The 18533-nt window shown below is 34.0% G+C and overlaps 1 protein-coding gene across 1 annotated transcript; it reads right to left on the minus strand.

Moving 5' to 3' along the window:
• Positions 1-4408: 4408 nt before the first annotated feature.
• On the minus strand, positions 4409-7136 carry LOC108998373 (heavy metal-associated isoprenylated plant protein 28-like). Its single transcript, XM_018974918.2, has 3 exons — positions 7066-7136; positions 5954-6029; positions 4409-5107 (listed from the first exon to the last, which is right to left on the minus strand). The coding sequence occupies exons 1-3, from the start codon at positions 7069-7071 to the stop codon at positions 4704-4706; spliced, it is 486 nt and encodes a 161-aa protein (XP_018830463.2). The 5' UTR covers positions 7072-7136; the 3' UTR covers positions 4409-4703.
• Between the last annotated feature and the right edge of the window lie 11397 nt (positions 7137-18533).

Genomic DNA, 18533 nt, shown 5'->3' on the forward strand with positions numbered 1-18533 from the left:
ACATCATCCTTCAGAGAAAGAAATGACTCAATCTCTACAGACAAACATTTGAGAGACAATTTTTTTTTTTAATTTACAATAAGAAAACTAAAAATGAAAAAAGTAAGATAAATGTAAAAAATGACGGATTACAATTTGAACCAACTCCGATAGACTTTGGAATCTGTGACGGATTACATACTTGTCTTTTTTCAGCCACAAGGTCAAATGTGAAAGATCTAGTGGTGGCGAATTAGGTGATCTAGCACGTGTGTCGAGAATGGCTACCGAAAGGGGTGGCTGGTAAGGACCATGCGCAGATGTGAACGATGCGTGAGAACTATGCGTGGTGATTTTCACAAAACTTCCATTTTCCTTAGAATAATTTTCGACCTATGAATCTATTTGTGACGTGCATGTTTCTCGGAAGTTGCCGAAAAATTATAGATCTGGCCTTTTTGACCTTGAAGAACGCAAAAGAAATCTCACCCCCTTCGATAAAAATCAAGAGCCCTTGATTTTTTAAGACATAGATAAAGAGGGGGAGGGAGGCGCCTAGCATACTTTTCAATTGCTCACACCTAACGACAGCTTGAAATAAAAATAATTGTGATAAATATTGGTTATAAAAAGGTTTCGACAATCAAACTACGTTAGAACATTCTCATCCAGTTTCTTAAATTTTAGTTAAAAATGATATTCCCAATAATTTTATCTTAAATTTTATTCATATTCAAAAAATCTTTTACATCTCATTCCCTATATTTTCTCTATTCTATTAAAATAATATTTTTCTATTCTTTTTTTATTATTATTTTTCTCTCACTTCCATTTTCATTCTTAATCATTAACTCTTTTTTTATTCTCTTCTTTTCAAATATGGGTCACATTCTAATAATTTTATAAATACTTATATGATTTTTTTCCCGAATACAGTATTATTTTTCAATCCAACATCAGTATGAAAAATAATAATTTTTTTTTAATATGTGCATTTTCCAACGCGACATATTTTTTAATATGATTTTGTTCGCATATACTTGAGTAATATTTTATTTGCATTTGTCTAACAGTAATATTTTTTCATTTCATATCACGGTAATATTTTTTTCAGTTTCTCTAACAGTAATACCTATCCACGTAATGATGATAAAAAAATTTTGCAAAATAGTACAATGATAACATTTTGAATTCCTGCCTCCAACGGTAACATGCTTTGTTTTTTCTCCAACAGTAACTTTTTTTATCTTTTCTCTAACAGTAATATTTTTTGTCTTATATGTAACGGTAACTTTGTTCTCTATAAATACGTCTTCTGCTTGCATTCACATTCTTAGAAACTCAAGTCTCATTTGATCTCAGAACCAAAATTCAACATTCCACCTCATCTCCAACTCCATTCATCAAATGACTCGTTCATTCTTTTGCAAATTGTTCAAATATTTATCCTCTGAAAATGAGTTAGATGTTGTTCTTAATGTCGAGGCCGATGGAGAGTCGTCGAGGCCGATGGAGAGTTATCGAGGCATCATGGCAATCGCCAACGTCGTAAGTTTATTCAGCGTGATCATATTTGAGGGCATGAGCGCTTTTTCTGCGACTATTTTGCAGAAAATCCAGTATATCCTTCGAATTTATTTTGAAAGAGATTTTGGATGAGTCGTCCCTTATTTCTCTTTATTCTAAATGAGATAGAGGCTTATAAGCCCTACTTCGTCTAGAGAAGAGATAATGCAGGAATACTCGGTTTATCTTCTATGTAAAAGGATAACTGCAACACTTAGAATGCTGGCGTATGAGGTTACTGGAGATTTTATGGATGAATATATATGTATTGGAGAAAGCACCGCAATGGAGAGTCTCAAAAAATCAGACAATCGTAACTATTTTTTCAGATGAATATTTGCAGTCTCTAAATGCCAATGATATTACTCGATTGCTTGCAGTTGGTGAATAATGGGGATTTCCATGAATGCTATGAAGCATAGATTGCATGTATTGAAAGTGAAAAAATTGTTCTGCTGCCTGGAAATGTATGTTCTTCGGCCACATCAGTGAATCAACTATTATTTTAGAAGCAGTTGTTTCATATGATCTTTGGATATGGCATACATTTTTTGGTATGTCCGGTTCACATAGCGCTATTAATATGCTAGAGAAATCTTTTATTTTCATAGAACTTGCCTAAGGGCTTGCTCCTCCAGTCAATTACACAATCAATGGCAACGACTACATTATGGGGTACTACCTTGCGGATGGTATTTATCCCAAGTGGTCAACATTTGTGAAGATGATTCCATCACCCCAAGGAAATAAGAAGAAGAATTTTACCTCAGCACAAGCAAGAAAATCTGTTGAGCGTGCATTCGGGATAGTTCAATAATGATTTGCAATCGTTCGTGAACCTCAAACAAATATAATGAAAACATGTGTTATTCTACATAACATGATCATTGAGGACGAGCATGATGATAGTCAGGGTCCGAACATGGAGTATGATCAAGTTGATGATGATATTTCATAACTGTCGCGCAATCTAACAAACGAATTTATCAACTTCATTTAGAGCCATCATGAAATTAAGGACAGCTCGGCATATCATCAACTACAAGCAGATTTGATTGAACATCAATGGCAGATTTATCCTCAACAATAGATGAGAATTTTCTGCTGGATTCTCTATCTTCTCATTAGTAGCGACTTTGTATTCTTGTTTTCTTAATTTTCATTTCAAAAAATATGTTTTCTTCAAAAACATACTGATTATTATTGTAATATGTTTATTATTTATAATAGTTTAAACATTTGTAATGTCGAAAGTAATCAAGCAACATCTATCTATGTTAGACTCAAATTCAACGACCACATTTTTAAGATGTCTTAATAAATACTTGCTAATGTACAAATTATAAAATATAACAAACGTACCAAATATTTAACAATAACCCTCAACATCAGTCTTAACACTCAAGCAAGTTATACTAATGTGCCAAGCAAGTTATACAAATGTCCAAATACTGAATAAAAAATGTTACAAAAAAAATTAAAATTAATTTTCTGATGCATTGCGTCTCGCCAAGATCTCCCTTTGAAGTTGCTAGAAATATAGTCGTTGAACTCTAGGCAACGTACTCACATCGATGGTCATTATTCGCTCTTCTCTCTTCCATTGGGTGATTTCCAGTTTCTCCGCCTCCAACCTCAGTCTCTCGTCCTCTTGTCTAATTTTATTTCCCTCCATTTCTCAATCATATGCCATCTTCTCTGCCTTGAGTCAAAAAATTCTTTCTCCTTAGCACGTGACTCCTCCAGGAGAGTATACTTACGTTTGTTCAGCTCCACAAGCTCATCTGATGGCCTGTCTTGGGCATTACGTTTTCCTTTATCAGATTTTCTTCTCATTAGCCTATCCATCTCAATGACATCATTATTCACAACATTCCCTATGTACTACCAACTGAATCCATAAGTGAATCAGGTGCAAATGTTGAGGTACCCAAATATGTTAGGGACAATGTCGACCTTCGCTTCATCACGTCCTTTGTGTAATGCTGAATCCATTTCAGTTGGTCCTTCAACAGCTGCCAACAATACTCACACTGAAAGGACATTTTCTCAAACGATTGGTACATGATCTTCACTCTGTCAAACTTCCAATTCAAGCAAAAAATCAAATAATTAACCACCCATTTGAGATGAAGGGAACATAATGCATAAATATCATAAATAAGTGTAACAATAATATGAAAGTGGACCAAATAAAATGCTGGGTTCTTGAATTTCAGTGGCCAAGCAGATCGAGATACATTCAACCAATAAGTCAAAAAGGTAATACATATGAAAACCATGGCAGATACATGCATGAAAGTTGCCGTGAATATGGGTCACAGATCCATGAATATTCAAACCCTATAGCACTAATTTAAATCTAGAGCACTAATTCAGTGGCCAAAGTGACAAATACAGTAATGCTTAAACTCGAAAATGTATCTGATTTAGCAATGGGAGAGAGGCTCAGTGTCTCCGATTTGTGCGAGAGAGGACAGAGTCCAGCCATGGAGAGAAGAAGAGGGAATATGCGAGAGAGAAGAGATAACTTACATATATATATATATATATATATATTCAGACTGATGAAAAGAAGCCACCGTCAATGGTGGCAAATGGTGCGAGATAGGGCCTCCACAAATGAGGGCAATCGAGAGTGGTGAGAGAGGAACATGTGGGACCAACAATAGGAAATAAAGGGGATGGGCGATTGGGGATATATAGTGGAGAACCACTGTAGCTCCCCTAAATGAAATCCCTAATTTAGGGAATGGGATGGGAGGGACCTTTTCAGCTTCCACCAAATTTTTTCTTCAAATTTTAGAAATAACAGTACTTTAGGGCACTGAATGTGAATGCTCTTATAACTGCTGATATTTTCTTTCCTTTTATTTCCGTACTTTAATTTTCTCATCACAATTTATCTGACGTATAAAGCCTCGCAAGAGAGATTCACTTGAGAACAAGAATGTACACCGGTCATCACTGTTTTACATTGAACTCTTTTTACATGTACTACCAATTCCCAAAGGAAAGAAAGTAATTTAAACATTGCAAGCAATAAAACCCATGCATCCCAATTACATACGCAAGACAGGATTGAATATTTGGCAATACTCTTTCTTAATTCCCTCAAAAGCATTGAAAACCCATGAGAATATATGCCATGCATGGCATCACATTATAGAACAAGCATGAGGGTTTTCATCATTGAATATGGCGGTGGCCTGCCAATCATTCTGTTCACGATATATAGTTGAATACGGTGGCTGCTGATCATCGTAAGAACCATAGCCTAATTGAGCGGTAGTACTACTATGGCCATGTATATAGTCATTGTAGGAAGAGTCAGGCAAAGATACATAATAGGTCAGTGATTGATTCTGGTCATGAAGATCATGATGCTGATGATGGTAATTATACTGGCGCATAATGTTGTAGTATTCTGGGTCTTGAGGATATGGCCATAGATCGGCTCTCCGCCCCATCTTTCTCACTGTCTTTAAGACTTTCTCTTGCTCTACCCATCCCATTACCGTCACTTTTTGCATGGTCAAGTCTATATCAACTTCATTTACTCCTGCAATATATACACATGATCATTTATTAATTTGTTAAGATTAGAAATATTGAAGATAAATAAGGAAGATTAATGTACTGTTACTCATGGCATTGAAAGTTCGAATTGGCAGTAGCGCCTTGCCCTACTTCATGTGGAGTCATAGTCGATGTTATATAAACCCTGACTAGGGGGATATTCGAGGATTTTATAAAGAAGTTCATCGAGGATTGAGAATGCCATTTTCTACCCCAAAATTAACTAGGTTCAATACCAGGATAAGGAGTGGAATCAGGGACGAGGGGCCCAAATAAGATTGAATATTTATATATATACTTCTAGCTTCGTTCTTGAATAAAGATCTTCATCTTCATCTTCATCCATTGGTTTTGTATTAGTTTAATGTCAATTTCATAACACATATATATCCCTTATATTTGGACTAAATGTTACACTTAATTATTAGTATCATGATCATATATAAAATTTGTAGTAGATATATATGATATTAATTATTTTTCTACCAAGAAAAAGGTGCTATATATATATATATATATATATATATGCCGGGTATATTATTCTCACATGATATGTACGTAAGCTGCGAACAATTAATATTAAATAGACCGGCGTGTAATTAGCATTCTGACTTTTCGACAAAGAAATTAGTATATATAAGAAAAGTTTACTGCTTGCTACGTGAACTCAAAAGAAAAAATAAATTTAAAATTCACATAAAAATATTATTTTCTAATAATGAATTAACTCAATTTCTTTAAAAGAAGTGTTCATCCTAGGATTGTATCTAATATCAAGACAAAGAGAGATCAATTGAAAAAAGAGGGGGTCGGATAATATTGCAACTACCATCAAGTTTCCGGAGAGCTTTCTTTATCTTGCTCTCGCAACCGGCACAGTCCATGTGAACTATCATCTCCACTATCTGAGAAAAAGAAAACCATGTCATTTAGCTAAAGAACTTTACAGCAAATGTGTGGGCCTCGTATAAACGCAGGAGGCATGCATGCAGAACCCAACCATCGATCATAACCAGAAACTTAACGAAGCTTAGTTAATTAGATGCGTGCAACTTTCAGATCGAGGGACCACTTATATTGCTGGGGAAGAACTAGTCGTCTTTTTCATGATGAGGGACGCTAACCAAAATTGAGTTTTGGCTACCACGGAAGGAAATCAATATATATATTTGTTATATGTTGTTATGGACATATATTATATACTTGCCCTTGCTTTTTGTATATACTTGTGAATATTCCATGGGAGTTTAACCGATTTGGCCGGTAAAAAACTAGTTTTATTCGATTGAAAGGCTTTTTTTGGCGGAACATTCCCCATAACATAGTGGGGAGGACGAGATCGGTTTCTTCCATTGTGTGCAGGGTTGGCGCACAAGAACTGCGAAAAGTCTCCCCATCGGTACTCTAGCCGACCCTCACCCAGCCAACATATCTCGCTCAATTTATTGCTCAAAATTAAGTGTTGTATATTTTCATTTATATAAATATAACAGCTTATATATATACTTGCATGCGTTTATATATTTTTAATTTCTGCCGGGATGAATATGGGAAAATCCCCACTGATCATCATCCTGCAGGCTGCAGCAAGAATATAACAATGCATGGACGATCGAGAAAGGAATCTCGGCTCATGACTTAGATTTTATAATATTAATGTAAGGATCTAATTTAAAGCTTAATTGACATGATGCATGCATGCCTAGGTTGCAGCTGCATATGTAGGTTTAATACTTAGCGAAACCAAAGTGTTACCATGCTGCATGATTATCTGATGAAGACGTACAGTACTGAGATTTTTACGTGCATGAAAAGTTTAGATATAATATCACTTGTGATGGACAAAAATATACAAAAAGACATCGCATTATACACAGAAAAAGTGCTAGACCAACCACTGAAAAGAAAAGATCAGACTAATTAAGAGAAAATTGATCTCACCGACATGATGTTGAGAGTTCAGAAAGCGCGCGCGCGCTAGGCCTAGCTAATTAGTTCCTGAACTATATGAGACTCTGAAGATGAAGAGAAATACATGAGATTGCAGTCAATATATAGATTGCAGAAGAACGCATCTTTCCCTAATCCTTGTGAGGAAAGAAGGATAAGAAGGAATATTTTACTGGGCGGGCAGTGCCCACATGATTTTTTTTATCTTTTTTATTCTTTTCTCCAACTTGGCTTCGAGGCCACAAAACTTTCGTGGAGACTCTTTGGAAAGTGCATAGCAAGTGTTCTGCTTATAATACGCTGGAATAGAGGCCAGCTAGCTAGAAAGATACTTTCACAAAAAAAAATAAAAATAAAAACATTTATCGAATACTCGATTCTAATGGTCAAATTTAATGGAATAAAAAATTGCATATATTTTTAAATACGAAACTTCATCGTCATCTTTGTTATCATCATCATTTTCGTTCATGTCCATCGTCAATATCACTGACAAATTTAATTCATCGTGGTCACAGACTCACAGGCCATCCGGTTGGTCATTATGATCTTCAGAATCTCAGATAGCATTATTAATTCATAAATGGTTATAAGGTCATTGTTTTTTTTTTTTTTTTGTCTTGACAGAGTTTCAATCTCATCACTTCCGCTAGGCTAGCTGTTACGTTTGGATATTTTGAGTTATCTCAGCTGATTTTTGAATAATAATAAAAAAATTATGAATAGCAGTACTGAATTGTCACAATAAGAAATTAGATATTTTCCAACTTTGAAAATCGTTGTAAATACCTTACAAAATCGTTACAATTGATCAATTTCGGCAATTTTTAATTGCTGCAAGTTCGACGAAATCTTAAAATCATTTTTTATCAATTTTAACGATTCTAAAAACTCATTGAGAAAAACACTTTTTCCGGCGATTAAATGCCACCCCAAAAAGAACTAAAAAGTGTTGAAAATGGTGGTCTCAATTTTCTGCTAAATCACCGAAAAACATTAAAAGCAACAAAAAATGTCATTGGAAATGTGCAATTAATCGCCGCAAATAATTTGTATTACTATTTGTTACAGGTAACAAATAGTAATAACCAAACACAGCCTAGCTAAATCATCCACACAATATAGGTCAAGACTCAAACGTACATACATAAGATAATTAGGTCTACAAGTAAGCATCGAATCCTACCACGTTTAAAAATAGACGCTAACAAATTTAATTATAACATGGAGCGATGCCATCGATCCTTGCAAACAGGTTTTTGAAAAAAACAAAAAATAAAAAATCAACGATTGACTTTGCTAATCAATTAAGGCATGAATAGTGATCTGCAGCCAAGCTGGCCGGGATGACCTAACGACGCTCTATTAATCTTATTAATCATTGATAATACCTACAAAACGAGGGAATTTTCATGGTAGTTGACAAAGTACGGTAACCTGAACAGAGAGATTCTCTGTAATTTTCTACTCAAAAAATTATTTTTTTATAATTTTAAAAAAATAGACAGATTAAAAAAATTTACAGCATCGATCTTTATCTCGAGATCAGCTTATATATATATGGTGGGTGTGTTATTGTGTTAATGTGTTTTCAATATCGATGATCTAGAAGTCCAAGCTGCTTACATGATGAGTTAAAGCACTATTAATTGCAATTAATTTATGTATTGACAAGCATTAGTGAAAAAAAAACATTTATCATTTTTAAAGCCAACTTACTATAGTGTACGTACGTACATAGACAAAGTACATTACAGAGATAATAACGAAGGAAGCAAGTAATTCTATTTGTCTGTCGTTATCAACGTACGTGCATGCCTCCTTCCTAGAAATTAAGAGGCAGAGGATCATGTCAACTCTATCTGACCTAATATTGGTTGGGCGGAAAACAAAGAGCAGATGGAGTTGGTTGCAAGACAAATTCAAATAACCATCTTAATTAACATGAACAAAAATAACGAGCAATTAGAATCGAAAAACCTATTTCAAGTAGTACTCTTAGGGTGTGTTTGGGTACTAAAGTATTCTCAGCACTTTTCAAGTATTCTCGTACTTTTAAAAATATTTCACATGCCAAACAACTTATATATAAATAAAAAATAAAATCACTATAATATTTATCACTATTAAATATAAAAAAAAGTATTATAATATATAAATAAATAAAAAATCACTATAATATATAAATAAAAAATATTTATCACTATTATATATAAATTAAAAATAAAATCACTATAATATATAAATAAAAAATAACATTACTATAATATTTATCACTATTATATATATATATATATAAATAAAATCATTATAATATTTATCATTATTATATATAAATTAAAAATAAAATCATTATAATATTTATCATTATTATATATAAAAGTAAAATAAAATCACTACAATATTTATTAATATTAAAAAATTACTATAATAAAATCACTATAATATTTATTACTAAAAATAAAATCACTATAATATTTATGGGACCCACATATTTTTCAACTACCTACTCAAAAGTTAACAACTCAACATACTTCACACATCCAAACAACTCAAAATACTCTCAATGGGACCCACAAACTCACTCCAATCTCTACTCATAACTATTCACAAACATTCTCAACACTTCTCACTACCCAAACGTACCCTTAATGACTGACATAATACAAACATTTAGGGGTAAACTACGTAGAGTATGCTAGATACAAATTTATGGGATATAAAGCCCCGTCCAAGCCATTTGAAGAATGAAACCCATCGTACAAAAAAGAAGAAGAAGAAGATCAATCTCACTTGCTTGTTCTAGACTTGCACAAATAATTACTCAATTGCATATTTCAATGCGAAGAAGATTGTGTCGAAGTATGTATACTTGCAATGACTCAACTCAAGACAAAGATCTTGTACAAAAGTATTAGAAATACTAGATCAGAATATACAGTAGAAACGATATTACCCTGTCGAAAATATCTTGAATCTAGTACACTTGTTCCATGAATTCTTCATCGTTGTTGTTCATCCGAAATCATCCCATCAATGGTGAAGTATGATACGTGGTAGAAAGTCAGAGCATCACTAATCACATGTTTTAGGATACGTTTGGGTAGTGAGAAGTGTTGAGAAGTGTTGTGAATGTTTGTGAATAGTAGTGAAAAAGTAATGAAAAAGTAATAATAAAATATTGAATAGTAGTAAAAAGTATGTGAAAAGTAATGAATAGTAGAAAAGTAGGTAAAAAGTAATAATAAAGTAAAAAATAGTAGTGAGAGTACTTGAGGTACTCTCACTTACCAAAGAGAACTCCTTTTTAGAGAGAGATTTCTGTTTATGCTATAAGTGCCTCATCCAAATGGGGGAGAGGCTATATAAATAACCCATCGTGTAACCCTCAGCTGGCCATTAAGGGCCAATCATCAAGACTCATGAAATGGCTTGATAGCCACTTCATAACCCCCAAGAGAAAGGGAAGAGGTGCCCACTATGGATACCCCTTTGTTACATCTCCCACTCGCACATAGTGGGCAAAATTCCAAGTCTGCATCTCTCAATATGTTTTCAATTTTATTCATACTGGCAAATAGGCTATACGACAACCGAGCACACATGTAAAAGAAAAAATGGGAGCACCATACCAAATCTCTCTATGAGAAGACGAGCATAGCAACATTCCTAAAAGTGTCTCGTTATGCCCCGATTCATTTGGTCACATCAAACTAAGCATCTCTAATCCCTCTTGAGTCTGAATCAATGTTTTGAATACCGTACCGATTGATCGTTTCGGTCGAGGCATTGAAATGAGATATTTCGATACCGATATCGTTTCGGAATAGTCTATATATAAATAAATTATATATAATATATATAAATTATATTTTAAAATAATAGTCTATATATGAATAAATTATATATAAATATATATATATAAATTATAAATAGTCTAGTCTGAATTGGGGGTCAAAAAATGAGCTTGTAGTTTGAAGAAATGAAAAAAAAAACGTAAAGGTCAAAATATCGGCCGGTAAAGGCCGAAATGACTGAAATTCTGACCGCTACGAAACTATACCCTTCTCTATACTGGCTACGCCACAGAAACAAAATATTTTGGCCGTACCAGCTGGTACGGTACGAAATTCAAAACCCTGGTCTGAATGACTCAGAGCAACGCTTAATCTCCAAAAATATGATACACTCACAACTATATCACAACTCTCAAGAAGCAACATAACTTACCGGCAATAAGTACACACTATTATCGATGTATTACCAAATAGTCTTCCATTTGCCCACATGTTATTCAGTTTCAGTCCAGTCGTTTTCCCAGCAATGTCTCTTTAGACCGCATTATTCATGGTTATAGATAACATGTCAAAGTAGCAAACACTAAACATCAACCTCGTGACATAGTCAAATGTCTCCTAAGGGTATAAATAAATTTAAGATCATCAATTATGACATATAGGACTCACACAGTGAGAAAAAAAGGATCCTTTTGCTAACCTCTATTGTTTGTCTCAAAAAGACATGTAGTATAAAATACATGCTACAATGGAGTTCTCTTTCCAAAGAAAGAGCGTATATATAATCTGAATACACCATACAAATCTTAGTCTAGTCGCTATCTCGGTGCCTAACCTAAGTCCCTCCATTTGCTCGTTATATGAAGCGTCAAAGATAATCTTGAATCTAGCTAAACCACAGGCTACATGGATTGTAGGTAACCATGCACGATCTTTTTAAATATGATGGACCTCATTTTAGCTCTCACTAAGGCAACATGTCTTTTATGTCTTACAATTTATCCATCTCTGGATAAGTACTAAGTGACACATTGTCTCATCTTTACTCGCTGCCCTTTTGTAACGCCAAAAGCAATCGCTCGTGTGAATGAGTAGATCTATACCTGTCGATATATCTTTTTCACCATAACTCCCAAATTTATAGTGAATGTGTGTGCTTACTAAAAATGTTTCTGGTCCGCCACATGATTATAGAATACATCAGTATTATATACACGACAAGCAATACCATGAGGGAGAGAAATCACATGGTCAACTAAAAATAATCAAATCACAACTCTTAAGTGATGTTTTAGGACCATTTCTCCTTATGTGCATTTCCATGTGTAGTAACTTTTCAAAACATGCACTTATCAAGAGACTATACTTTTATATATAAAAATCATTTGCACAACCATGAAGTTAGTGTTAACTCATCGCGAATCTCATTTAAAGTCAAATCACAATATAAACCTTAAATTTTAGTCAAAAAGTCCAATTACGACTTTTAAGAATCTACAAGGTGACCATAAATATCATTCAACAAACTCAATTTGCAATTTCAGAGTTCCATATGAATATCTTGTACTTAACAATAGCTTGTGAGATACCAACCTTTATTTTTTTTATTAAGGGTAAAGCAATTAGAGTCTTTCCCCCCAAAGACAATCACAACAATCTTGCCATTACTTTTAATGACTTGTCTAAATCGCATCACAAACTCACTTTATTAAGTAAGACATATTTACCCCTTAACAAAATCTTAACCTCTAACACCCATGAGCAAACTATAATAGAAACACCAAATCTTTAATTCAATAGGTCGTTAATAAAAACGACGAGTTATATTGAATATCTTTGAATAGATGGCTGGTTTAAGCCGCAAGAAAACAATACCAACAACATTCATTTGCTTTCTGTACTAAAATAGTACAAGCAACAATCAAACGCTCAAAGTACTTCACACCTAAATATCACAAAAGGCAACTCAACTTTTCCTTTGTCAATCTGCGATCATTGGTTATCTAAAGTCAACTCGCAAAAGGTTCCAATAAATGTGCGATCATTGGTTATTATCTAAAGGCAACTTACAAAATGTTCTAATAAATGTACGATCATTGATTATCTAAAGGCAACTTAACTAGTGTCAAGAGATGGATTTATATCTCTATCAACTCCACTTTTTCTTTGTCAATTAGATCAATAACCCCAAGTTAGATCATATAAGTGAAGTGAATTTAAGATTCTATGTTGAGATTTCTACTATATGAATTCAGTACCTTTAGCGGATGCATATTACAAATATTATCTTCTTGACTCTAAATGATGAAATAATTTTGATATATAGATTCCACAATATTTATGAGGATCTTATTATTCTATGAATTTTGAGAGTCACTTTCACCAGTAGTATACCATCACTCAACGTTATACTCACACTAGTTGTTACTCCCACTATTTTCGGCAAAATTTTATAAAATGTTTTGAAAATATTAAGGATATTTAAGGCTAAGGTAATGTGGAATGAAACGTTCTTTCCAAAAAAACAAGTGTTACAAAAATTCATAATACCCCGGCCTTGTCGAAAATACGAATAATTTTATTGACTCAATCAAAAAATGATCAAGATTAGATCCTCTAGATTTTTAATAGAATTCATGTCTCCACGAAATAATCACTCAGCATTTCTTAATGACGAATGAACTTGATCTAATGACGACAAGTCACAATTAAGGTCGCAACCCCATAATATATCAACTCAAGTGTAATGTAACAACTGTTTTGCGCCATAATTAATTTATAACTCTATTCTCAGCAAGTCATTAAACTGCGAGATAATTGTTCTCATCATATAATTCATATGATTGAAATTTTGAAAAAATACTTTAACTGAAAAATATATTTTCCTTAAAGAAAATTTAAAATCACATTTATATGATGAAATAATATTTTTATTATTTCATGTCCCTTAGTGTGCATATATAGGAACTTTAACATAGAAAATGTTCATATTATCTTTTATCTTTTGTATTTGACTCTTCTAAATAAAGGAGAGAGATCTCATTAGCAAGAAAACATTCACTTTCTCAAGCTTCATACCCATCATCCTATGCCTCTACGAGACATTTTAGTATACCATATCTCTACCCGAGAAATAATATCACTGAATCAATGAGTGATCATCCAGCTCCTAATTAAGCCTATAGGAATTCCCACTAACACCACTATTTGCAATGAGTTTTAAATCAAATTAGGTATAGACTTCGCCAATATCACGTTAAAAGTGCCAAAAACATCTCCTTGTGCAATAAATGCAGTATATGATGTTTTAGCAGCTAACTAGTGATATTCCTATTTCTCACTTTCTCAATATTTTTCATATTCTCAATTCCACTATAAGAGAGAGAAGAAAAAACTTTGTGAGAATTTGTCTTAACCTAAAATTTATCTTGCATCAGTGCAACTACGAGCAAGATTTTTAGACTTAATTAGCCTCATTTGTTTTCACAATCATTCTCATCTCATCTCATCTCATTTAATCATTATAACATTTTTCAAATTTCCACACAAAATAAAATAAACAATTCAAAATTTTCAAATCTCAAAACAAAAATAATATTAAAAAATATATTTTAACAATATTTTATTCAACTTTCAATTTTTATCTCAACCAATCTTATCTCATCTACGAAAACAAATAAAGTTGTACATAATAATTCAGACTTTTGCCGCAGTTACCATACAAGCCTCTAAAGTGCTTGGTATTACATTACTCTCAGGGAGTGCTCCTAAGTTTATATATCTGCAAGAACCTATTTCTTCTCGCTAGAGAGAAAGAAAATTTGAGTAAGATTATCAGTGATAATACCACAGAGAGGTGTACTGATAAACCTTTAAAATAAATGTGACAATCAAGAATATTCTCAACACTCGTGCACATTTTGATTTTAATGTCCTTACTTGCTAGACATACTAGCAAGTTTTAGAAAGTATGTGCTTATTTGTGAGTTAATCTAAATTGTTTTAAGATTATAATGTTCAACGTCAAATATAGGAGTAATTAATTTTTGTGTTACAAAAACAGCACACAACTTTCGTTATTACCCATAAGATTTTTAGAGGCAAATTAGTGGTTTAACTTTGTCTGATAGTTGATTTCTTCAACTTCTATGAAAATTGTATTGTACATGGTCCACGCGTACTTCTAATTTTACTCTAGAATTTTGAGAGGTTTATACAATAATAATGGTTTAAGACTATCTGACACTTATAATAATAATTTTCATTCATTTCCAACTACTGCTAATGGAGGAGATTAATGCGACAATTAAGTCGCATATACAATCTCTAGGCTTTATTCTCGATTATTTAAAAGTTACTAACTTATGCACATTTAATTACACACACATCTAAGAAATCTGTCATGTCAATCTAAGTCAGAACAAAAATAATTAACACATGTCACAAGATCAAAAATCTGTTATGCGTCTTAATCATCTCTTGTGCCTCAATGGCTAATTATTAATTTCTAATTTAGATTTTGCACAAATTTATATCGTATAGGAAATTAATTTCAAATCGATCTCAACTATACTCCCCCTAGGATAAGCAATCTACCTAGTCATTCACACGCAAAAGCAATTTCTTCATAAATTAAATAAATCATTTTGAGCCAATCATAAGCATGAACTAATCAAACTTAGGATATTTAATCTTTTATTTTATCACATTCTGAAAGAAAATTTAAAGACTAATTTCTAAATTTAGCCTAACAAATACAATTGATAAAATAAGCACACAATTACATGTAATCACAATATATGTATAAAAAGTCATCACATTTCATCCAATAATTATTATTCACAAAAAATAATAATCTAGACAATTTATAAGGTAAAATAAAATACCTAACAAATGTGACAAAATTATCTCATAATATCATGGCATATATGTATTCAATAACCATAATCACATGCAAAAAATAATTTTAAATAAATATTATGTGCCACAATTACATGCTAATTTAAATAAATAAAATCAGCATAGATACTAAAAATAAGATCTAGCCCAATGGTTGAGCTTTTAGGTTCAAAACCTTTAGCTAAAATATGTTTTTAAACTGGCTTGACCACAGTCAATGGGCCGCACCCTCTTAGGTGCCCAAATACAGAGTAGGCCTTTGCCTGCTGAGCCCACGGCCCAGTTCGAGACTTTTTCCAGTTTTGAAAAAAAAAAATGAGCTCTGCCTTTTCGAAAAATTCTAAATGTATTTAAGAAAAATTTATAAAAAACTTGCTTCTCCACATGTCAATTATTGATATGCTGAAAAATCATGAAATTTAAAATTCAAATTTTGAATTTCAAAAGAAAACTAACAAAATGAGTTTTGTAAGTAAAAATATAAGTAAAATTATAAATACACGTAGCACTACTCTTTCTTTTATTGCCCAAAAACAAATCTGATTAAAAATTGCCCAAAACCGTTTCAACCCAAATAAAAAAGAAAATTGCTACGTACAACCGCTTGGAGAAACCGGCGCCCATTTAATAAAATTTTTAATTTCTTTCTCCTTCTCTCTCCATTTCGTTTCTTCTCTCTGTGTTTTCTTCTCTTTTTATGTTTCAGTCGACTTCCTTTCAGTCCTGGGTGCCTGTCGACTTTCAGTCTATGGGGTTAGATTCTAAGCAGAAAAACAAATCATTTCCAAAAGATAAGGATTGTCGAGAAGACGATGGATGCATATGTACACATATATAGGTACAATACGATGAATATCATGAACACCTGAATCATCATTGCGAATCCAAAAACAACCTGATAGAGTTTAGAATTTCTTTATATTTTGATACCAAAACAAAAAGGTTTAAACTTTATAACGAGAAGAATAAAATAAAAGAACCAAAACAGATATAGAGAACAACGAGTGAAATATTGATCGAACTTAAGATGACCTCTGAGTAAATTCTGTAGACGATTGAGCTCTAAAAAACACTAAAAGGTCTGAGTGGGAAAGATAGACATCTTCACTTCCTGCAAAGCTCCCCATCTTGATTTTTTAGTTTCTTCTAATTCTCTAGTGCTTTAAAAATGCTACTAGGAAGACACAAAGTCCAACAACAAGAGCAATCCAAGTCCTGGGTTTTAATGGGTGATAGATGAATCTCAAAGGAGCAAGCTATTTTTATTTGAGTGAGGATGAATCAATAGTCCTATCTTTCAAGGAATTGATCGCAAAGAGTGGGTTAGATTCTATGTATGTTTGTCAATCAATTTCTCAGATGCTTATTCGACTTTTTTCTTCCAATAGATAATGAAAGAAGGAACCACAGGTGCTTTTCGGCTTCTCAGATCTTCCCTCTCGCGTTTCAATCGACTTCTCAATTTTTTTTTTAATTTATGAAAAATGACGTCAGTGGTTACATATCGGTTGCGCACGCCGGTTGTACGTAGCAATTCTCAAATAAAAAATTGCTTCCGGCCTAAATGTGATTTTAAAACAATCCCAAGCCGTATACATCACTAATAACCCACACAGTGCCTTCTTCTTCACCCATATAGGTTACTGTTCATATACCAGGAAAAGAAATTCAGCCGCCGCCACCCTCTCATCCAATACACGGGGCTCTGCCCTCCACGACAGACAACTGCTTATGGTGCTGCTCCTCTTCAGCTCCGCCTTTTCCTGGCAGTCAGCGCCGCACCCGCGTGTTGGAAAGTCGTGGAGTTGTCGTGCTACTCTGCTCGCAGCAACACCACCATAGTGCGCGCTACTCTGCACGCAGTAGAGGATAGTGTCTATCAAGGCGCGCACAGCTCCGCTTGTAGCATAGCGTGCTGCTTTCCATGGTGCGTCCATCCCTATTTTGAACACAGTGCAATGCACTGTGTCTTCAGTATGGCGGTGAGCGCTGCACCACCGCAGCCTCGTGTACCGGGTTGTTTGGCATTGGAAAGTGGAGCCACAACGCCTTCACCGATGCTCTCATTAGCCAACGCTACTCCTTGTGGCAGCGTGAAGCTTTTTCCCGTCAACTCCTTAGTGTTGGTCGAGGTTGCTCGTTGCACCGTTCGTCGCACCCTCTAAGGTGCGCGTTGCACTGCGCACAACACCCTAGCTGCACCGTAACGCATCGTGAAGATGCAGCACTCGGTATCGTCGCTTCACCTTCGGTAACAATGCTTTACCTTCTGCAGCGCTGCAGTGTACGTAGCACCTAGGTGTAGAACACCGACAGGTGCAAGACGCACCAAGGTGGTCGTTGTGTTGCATATGGTAGCCGCACCAAGGCGCAGCACCTCAAAGGGTCATGAATTCCGCTTTGCGTCGGTGGCTACAAGCGTTTTCAGAGCAATGATCCTCTGATTGCATTAACGATGCTCGGCAGTAACCAGGCAGCCAACTTTACAAGAACCGCCTCTCAAGGTATTATGGTGAGGAGAAATGATACTTTCAGTCGTGAGTGTACAAGTGTCGTACAATCGTTTTGAAAAAAGTGAATAAATATAAGATCTATATGAAAAGAAATTAATTTTTTAATAGTAGACCTCACTCTTTTTCAAAGCGACTACACGGCGCTTGCACACTCCACGATTGTATGTAGCATTACTATATGGTCAGAACCTTGCTGCCTCATGCAATCGGGAAGAATAAAGGAAATTCCAGTATACACAAGACATCTCAA

Source organism: Juglans regia, chromosome 4 (genome assembly GCF_001411555.2).
Source record: "Juglans regia cultivar Chandler chromosome 4, Walnut 2.0, whole genome shotgun sequence".
NCBI lineage: Eukaryota > Viridiplantae > Streptophyta > Magnoliopsida > Fagales > Juglandaceae > Juglans > Juglans regia.